This window comes from Sinocyclocheilus rhinocerous, unplaced genomic scaffold (genome assembly GCF_001515625.1).
Source record: "Sinocyclocheilus rhinocerous isolate Xijiao unplaced genomic scaffold, SAMN03320098_v1.1 scaffold2256, whole genome shotgun sequence".
Taxonomy (NCBI): Eukaryota; Metazoa; Chordata; class Actinopteri; order Cypriniformes; family Cyprinidae; genus Sinocyclocheilus; species Sinocyclocheilus rhinocerous.
In genome coordinates, this window is record NW_015657297.1 from 219,926 (window position 1) to 228,625 (window position 8,700).

Here is an 8,700-nt window from a genome sequence, read left to right on the forward strand (position 1 = left end):
AAATAACGCAACTGCACTGTGGGGTGAATTATGTAACCGACGCTCCATGAAGGAGAGAGGTGCGGGGAAACAGGAGGAACACGGGGAGAGAGGGGAGGGAGCAGCGGCGGCTGATTGGGGATTCAGTCGTCAGGACAAATTAGTTCCAGACCCCCAGCTCAACAAAATTCGTCCCTAATTGACAAAGTACTGCAGTGGCGTAAGAGGGATGCTCACGCAGCTCTGTGACGGAGAAGAGCGCACACATTCACACACGCGAGCGGCTCTCGCAGGTCCTCGTGTGTAACATACATGCACACACACACCGATTTCTGCTTAGCAACAGTGCCGAGATGTGATCCCCCCCCTGTGAAGAGTGTTTCAGCATCACGGAAATGCAGTCTCAGGACAGAAAAGAGAGAGGGAGGGCTGAAAAAGAGGAAGGAGGAGAGAGGGGGAGGGAGATTCATCTGACCTTTACGCAGGAGAAGACACATCTGCCAGAATGCAGCAAAAATGAGAAGAGGCTCAGGAGAGTCACAGAAGGGCAACGATGTGTGTCTGTGCTTGATTGCAAAGTAAAGCTATTTATAATTTGAGTGGGCCTAAACAGGAAATAACTACATTAAATCAGAATACAACATTGCATGTATTTAGTAATTAAGGATGAAGTGTGTTTTCCACAGCATTAAGCACCACTGTAAAATGAATGACTGTTTTCAAACAGGTTTCCTGAACACTCCCCCTCGTCTGCTACTGGTCATAAACAGATAGCCCCGCCCCAAACTCAATATTTTGGGCTGGTCAGGATGTCCTGACCATATCACAGAGCTCGTACTGCTTTGGAAACTAAATTAAAATTATTTTGGGGTAGAAGATAACATTTAAAAAATGTGTCATTTTTGCTCATTTTTAGTAACCAAGTCAAAAATGTGAGTAAAATAAGGGAAACCGTGAAAATAAAAGAGGGTTCAATCCATAAAAAAGAAAAAAAAAGCGTAAAAACATTATTGAAAATGTGATTTAGTTAATAAAGTGGTCATTGGATGCTACATGCACTTTTACAAGTTGTTTGAACTGAAATGTGTGTTGGCAGTGTGTGTACACAACCACCCTATAATGATAAAAATCCTCCCAGTGTTTTTTTTTTAATCTACTAAAATCTTTACCCCTTTCTCAAATCGAGCCGATCTCAGATGCCTGCCTGTGTGACGTCACAAAAACAGGCCCCTCCCACGATAGTTTGATTGACAGTAGCGTTTCAGCACAGACTGGACTGGCGTTTTACCTTAGACCCGCCCTGAGTGAGCTGTCATCAGTCCGCCATTGTTTCACCGCCGGAGCAGATGCAGACAAGAATGACTCCTAAGCGATTGAGGTGTTCTGTTGTTGGATGTAATAATGAACATAGCAGTCGTCATTTACTCCTGACATCTGAGCCGCTGAAGACGCAGTGGATTCCCTTTGTTTTTGAAGTGAATGCACCCCCCGATCTACCTAAATGCATCTATGTTCGCGCGAATTATCCGTGATCCAGCTTCACCTACAGAAGAAGTGAGTTTAAGGTTTTTTAATGAATCTTTGCAAATCGCCTTTCCTAATAATGTGCTAATTAGCAAGTTTCACGATGAATGCGGCTGAAGTAAACAGTCCCTCAGAGAGTGGCTCGGAAGAGAGGGGCGAGGTCAGCAGAGCTCATTAACATTTAAAGGAAAATGCAACAAATCTGCATGCTCTGAAAAGAGCTGTTTTTGACAGGGTAAAAAGGGTGTTTTTTTACACTACCATTGAGAAATTTTAACCAAACTATGTTACAGACTTTTCATAAAGACCCTAAAGAATCAGATCAACTTGTGGAAAATGGGCATCCGATGACCCCTTTAACACTTACAAACCAATATATTAAGCGAGTGTGTTTAGTGAGAAAATATTAATAAATAAATAAACTGCTATGCACGCTGGCCTATTGACACTTCTCCATATGTTTTCTTTGATCAGACAGCTATCAGATCGCGAAAAGACCAGGCATAAACGCCCTCAGAAACAGATTTGAGATGGATTGTAATCTGGTCACATAAACCACTTCAGGAGGTTTTTTGAGATGCATTCCTGACACAACTGGACACGTGTAAAGTGTGTGAGAGTGTGTTATACCGGCTCCCCGCTACCGCAACACGCATCTCCACAGATAATGATGCAAATGAAAATCACTGTTCAGCATCACATCTTCAATCTGGGGAATCTTTGCATGTTCAATCCATAGTTATCTTAATTAAAAGCGGTGAACGCTGTTTGCGCTCTTTCAGCTTGAAATCAGCTGACAATAATAAAATGCAGTGATATGTTGCTTTCGGTGACATAAATTTAAAAAAATGTGCATATAGTGCGGGAACTGGAAGGAGATATTTTAAAGAATGTTGGTAACCAAACATGTTTTTTTTTTTTTTTTCATACTATGGAAGTCAATGGCTACCGTCAACTGTTTGGTTGCCAACATTCTTCAAATATCATCTTTTGTGTTCAACAGCTGAAATAAAGCCATACAGGTTTGGAACAACTCGAGGGTGAGTAAATGATGACAGGATTTTCATTTTTGGGGTGAACTGTCCCATTAACAGGAATTAATCATTAATTCCTTGATTTATTCATGTAAAAGCCAATATTTAGATAAAAATAATATTGATGATTATGTAAAGAATTATTAAAGGTGCAGTATATAATATTAAAAGCTAGTGGCTACAGCAGTCCAAATTCAAAATATTAGAGAGAGTTGTTTCTCCCGCTCACACGGGTTGCCAGATTGAAGACACGCAATAGGTACGAGCGCAATGGAACGCAGCGACTTTAATTAGTCTCTGGTCAGAGAGCTTTTTAGATATATACTTAGGCTTTTTAGGTCGGGTAGAATCCGTGATCTCTGAACCGGATCATTTGCTGGCTTCCATGGCTGCAATGCAATGTTTTCCACCAACTGGCAACCCAGGGTTTTGAAATAAACTGGCAGTGGGCGGAGTCACACCGACCAAAACAAAAACAGACATTCCATCACAGAACATACATTTCTAAGTAGAATAACTGGCTGTAGCTTGTTTGTCGGAGAAACATTTATGTGAACTTAGCTTGTTTCCTAAATATCTGTAAACATATTATGGTATTTTTTATGCATCAGAACAGTCAAAAAAATTACATGCAGCACCTTTAAGGACTCAGTGTTCAACAAGCCGAACAGAGAAGCACCACAGTAACACATCGCGTGATGGAGAGGAACTAATACAGCACTGCACATGAACACTTGCAGATAGCACAGCGTTCTCTGTGAAATGTAGCACTGAGTTTGTCAGAGAACCACTGCTGCTCCATTTCATCGTCAGAGTCGAGCGCAGATGCAAACACGACATTAATCATGTTCAATTAAGACAGAAAAGCAGCTGAAGAAGTGTGTGTGTGAGTGAGTGTGTCTGTATGTTAACAGAGAAACTCATTAGGGACACACAACTGGGTTTGCAGCTGTGATCCTCCACCGTCCTGCAGAAAATCTGAGCCTCATAAATCCTAGTGAGACTAGAGCGCTCTCCTTCTCTCTCTCTCTCTCTCTCTCTCTCTCTGTCTCTCTCACACACACACACACATACACACACATCCATTTAAAGACGTGTGGCTTTTAATCCCAGCGTCCCCCAACACAACTCGTTTACCTGGACGAGGAATCACTCGAACACAGTCCATCCCTGTAAATAAAACATTTGAATATTTCCACACATTCTGCTGAAACGTCACAACTTTTTTTTTTTCTAACTCTCTATAATATGTTTTTTTTTTTTTTTTTTACAAAATCACTTTCAATTTTTAAAAACATTATAAACATGATTTTTAAAAATGTAAAACGCGGCAAGAGATGCCCACCTGTCTGAGTAATAGGAATCAATGTAGTCATGTGTCCTTTTTTTGTTTCTACGAAGAAAAGGCCACAATTAGTCAACAAATACACAAGGTTTGAGTTTGCCAAAAATATCTGAATTCTATTCTGCATAAAATATATATGGCTTTTAAAAGGTTTAAATAAGGTTAAACATCAACAAGTCAATGTTCTTCCAAAACTCAAGCAGAAACATCTTTCATTTTCAAATTTACATCACAGTGTGAAGGGAATCACGGAATCCATAAAAATGGAATTTACAGTAGAACGCGGAATGTCATAGAATTTAAAATCTAAAGTAGGGCTGTACATCATGATTTGATTAATACAGACTATTGTCGGTGAGTGGTAAACCGTGAAAAGACTGCTATTTAAATATGAAATCTGTTTGTTCTTTCTCTGTGTGAGTGAGTGAGTGCTGCAGGTTTAGCTGCTACACATACTCCAGCACAAGTGTATTATTTTCAGCATTATTAAAGGACTACAACTTTAGTTTTTTAAGGAATATCACAATTTTACTACCAAGTTTTAATTTGAACAGTAACCCTCTGTTGTGCAGCATTTTGTTTCCCAAAAAAAAAGCATTGTTAAAAATTAATTTGATTATATTTGAAAATAGTACATTTTTTATATTTTATGCCAATTGGTTACCAAACTTTTTTGTCATAAAACCATAAAAATTTAAATAGACAACACAGAATAAATATATAAATATTTTAAAAAATAATAATAATAAATTACATTGATTAGACATGCTTTTTAGCATGAAAATGTAATTAAAACAATTAAAACAGAAAAAAAAATGGGGAACACAGAATTTGAGAAAAAAATAAAACTGTAATTTGGGGAAAAAAATAAAATATAATTTTAACTACACTTTTCATTATTTTTTTGTTAAATTGTTTAAGTTTAATTATCTAAATTAATTATACATGCTTTCTTGCTAAAATTGACTTTAATCATTAAAATGAAATCCAGAAAAATTATAATGAAAAATACACAAGGTTTGAGTTTGCCAAAAATATCTGAATTCTATTCTGCATAAAATATATATGGCTTTTAAAAGGTTTAAATAAGGTTAAACACCAACAAGTCAATGTTCTTCCAAAACTCAAGCAGAAACATCTTTCATTTTCAAATTTATATCACAGTGTGAAGGGAATCACGGAATCCATAAAAATGGAATTTACAGTAGAACGCGGAATGTCATAGAATTTAAAATCTAAAGTAGGGCTGTACATCATGATTTAAATTTGGAAAAAAATGTAATGCATTTTACAAGGCCCTAAAATATATAATTTATTAAACTTTTAAGAAACTGATGTTAAATTGTAATGATTTCAATTAATTAGAAGTGTTTTGCTTTTTACGAAAATTTACATCAATCATTAAAATGGAACACAGAAAAAAAGGAATACAGAAGAATTAATGTGAAGACAAAAATTTTTTTTTTCATCACGTCACATGAGGACAGTAGAGTGGCATCATGTAGGATGCGCTTTGCGTGAGAAACGGGTGTGTGTTCTCTCACCCCGGGGTCCACTCGTCGCCCTCGGGAGGGTGTGCTTGAGTAACCATGGCCACCGGTGTTGTGTGCAGCGTAAACGGGCTGCCGATGAGGATACCTCCAGGATGAGACACTCTCTGCGGTGTGCTTAAAATCTGCAGAGAGAAAAAAAACAAGTGCAGGGTTATGCAAATCCTAACTGAAGATTGTCTGAAGACAAGTTAAGACCAGTAGAGAGTATCACTGTGCTTTATTGGGTTTGGTCGGCTGTTTTGGCAGTCTGGCAGATGCCGTAACTGCACCATTAGGGGAGAAATAAACCTGTTTCTCCCCCATAATTCAAAGATGGCAGCATCCAGGTTGTGTGCTTCCAGCGAGCGCCTGCCATTGAGATGAATGGGAACGCTAACAGATCGCTGTGCTTCAGGCGACCTCCATTCCAGCGCTGCTGACAGACACCTGTTCTGGAGCACATGTAGACGAGCTGTGCTGCTGTACCAGGGCCTCCCTGAGTGCATTTCTATCCAGCAGCCTCTCTGCTAACCTGAATCTGTGTGCTGCAGCCCCTGGGGAGAGCAAAAACGCCTCCTGCAGCCCAACCACTGCAAGGACATCCTCATCCATCAGCGCTGCCTCACAGATGATTTATCCTCCTGCTGCTCCTCAGGATGCATTGGGAACGGCACTCTCCATCACCTCTGCAGCGTGCAGTGCATAGCAGGCACTTTGTGTGGTTGAATGGAATGCATCGGATCATCTGCTATTTTTGTCAAAATGTGCAGCATCCAGCATATTGCACTGAATACTGGATCCCACTATGCAGTGAATAGTGAATAAGCGGTACAGCCACAGTTTGTTACATTTATTATTAATTCAACTTATTATTAGGAAAGAAAATCTAATAAAAAAAATTAAATATTTACATAAAAATTGCTTTAATATATAGAACTGTTTCTTTTATAATATAATCCAGTATTTTGACATACATGAAAATTAAAATGTAATTAATTTAATTAAATAAAGCATGCAGTATAATGTGTTCATGTCATTGTTATTTTAGAATCAGTTATATATTATTGTATAATAAATGAAATTTTGGCTTATTTTCAGTTTTATTTTAGCTTAGGTTGTCGTAACTTTCTTAAGTGCTTTTGTCATTTGTATTATTATTTTATTAAATATTTCTATATAGCTTTATGTACAAACTGACAAAACACATTTCCACTGTGATGAATGAATGAGCAATTACAAGTACAGCCCCCAATTTTTAACATCATTTGATATATCAACTTTGTTTAAATTAATGAAATAGTTATTGTTATTCTAATCATTATTTAAATTTTTTTTTTTAATTCAAATGAAAAATTTCAAAATCTCAAAATCTATGCATGAATTGCATTTAAATAGTTTCATGTATAATATGCTAACTGACAAATTCAAGCATGCAACATAATACTGACATATCAGTGTCATTTTAGTATTTTATATATATAGTATTAGTCTCATATTTTAGTAGTTTTTTAATATAGTAGTAGTTTTATATGTTATATATAATATATTTATATATTATTATAGTATTTATTTTATTTTGAAATAGCTTTTACTTTTATATTTTCAGTTTTCATTTTAATTTGAGCAATTTTATGCTTGTTTATAATTTTTAGTACTTTTTTCCATATATTTTAATATTAGTTTGATTCATTTGATTTAATTTAATTATTTGATTTAATTAAATGTTTTCATTTATTTTATTTTAGTTTCAGTCATTTTAGTACTTTAACTTATTTTAGTTAGCTGTCAAGGCAACATTTCTCTTTTTCGTCACTGGATCACTGCATACGTTTGACTTTCTACAGTAGCAGTATACAGTAAGCAATCGTAGCATCTCTCTCACCCCGTTACTGCGGTCTCTGGCGTGTTAATGGATATGAAGGTGACACTGAGTGGAGGATGTGATCGTGAGTGAGATCTGCTCAGTGCGTATCGAAACAACGAGCGAGTGAGGGTCTTAACTCATGCTATCCACTCGTTCATAAGCTCATTAGCTCCTTTCACTGCCCCTCCGCCATCACATTCTTCAGGAAGCTGACCTAAGAATTGCTTACTTGTAGTTTTCTGTTAAGCTAGAATAGGATGAAATAGTTTAGCACTGAAAAAAAAAACACACATTTCACCTTTAAACGTATGCATTTACTAGGGGTTGAACGACTTCTGATTTTCTGAAGTCGACTTTTATGTGATGAAAGTCGAGTCGAAGTCGACTAGTCGCTGATAACGTCATTAATGAGCAAATAAGTCTGGAGCTGAGACAAACACCTTGTGCACAACTATGGCAGATGACACAGCGCTGCCCACATGGCTACTGCTCCTATAACAGCTCATTTTCAACACTTCTTTTGTCTTTGGGTCGTTATGTTTCTCACAGATTTCTGCTCGTTCTAAATCAGATACAGATAAAGTAGCACAGTAAAGATTACATTAGGACCAGCGACTAGTCGACGTCAAGCTTAAAGCGTCATGACAGAGCATTGAAGTCGAGTAGTCGATTAGTCGGTGCAACCCCTAGCATTTACAAAGAAGCTACTTCCTGACAGACGTTCTAGGTCTCCTCTTACAGCAACGTCTCACTCCTTCATGTGATTCCATCTTTTCTACATTCCTTTCTTTTGTTCGACTAGGTGCAGCCACACTGACCCATAAACACCCTGCTCTCTCCACCCCCCTCTCCTTATCTGTTGTCTATGTACAGCAGACAAGCTCATGCAGTAAAGCCAGTCTATCACTGTCAGGATTTCACTGCCCACTACTGGATACAGCATGAACTGCAGCACAACTGTCCCATCTACAAACATAACTCACATGTGCTCTTATTTTCCCTTAATATCTATCTTCCCGTCCTAGTTTTTACAGTTTTGAACGATGACTGAAAACTTATGTAATAGACACTTCTTGTGTTTATTGCCATCTTACGATGACTCGCTTGTTTACTGTAAGTCACTTTGGAAAAAAGCGTCTGCCGAATGAATAAATGCAAAATGCAAATAACTCACACAAGGAGCTAGGATTTGTGAACAAGACAGGCAAAGTTAAAATGTTTAGTTATTTATTGGTAACATTTAACAAAAATATCTCATTAGTTGACTTTAATGAATTAACTAACATTAACTCACAATGACCAATACATTTGTTACAGTATTAATAAATTCTGTAACAAATGTATTGCTCATTGTAAGCTAATGTTAGTTAATGCAACTTTGTTTAAGTTAATAAAAATACCCCCCCCCCCCCTCTTAATTTT

At 37.2% G+C, this 8,700-nt stretch overlaps 1 protein-coding gene across 4 annotated transcripts in view; it reads right to left on the minus strand.

Moving 5' to 3' along the window:
• LOC107720963 (transcription factor Dp-2-like) overlaps positions 1–8,700 on the minus strand; it is a 68,380-nt gene that overhangs the window by 21,230 nt on the left and 38,450 nt on the right. For all 4 annotated transcript variants that reach the window (XM_016528799.1, XM_016528801.1, XM_016528800.1 and 1 more), the window contains 3 exons: positions 5,427–5,557; positions 3,883–3,930; positions 3,675–3,707 (listed from right to left, as the gene is read on the minus strand). In XM_016528799.1, coding sequence (XP_016384285.1) covers positions 3,675–3,707; positions 3,883–3,930; positions 5,427–5,557 — 212 coding nt within the window. The remainder of the gene's footprint in view (positions 1–3,674; positions 3,708–3,882; positions 3,931–5,426; positions 5,558–8,700) is intronic.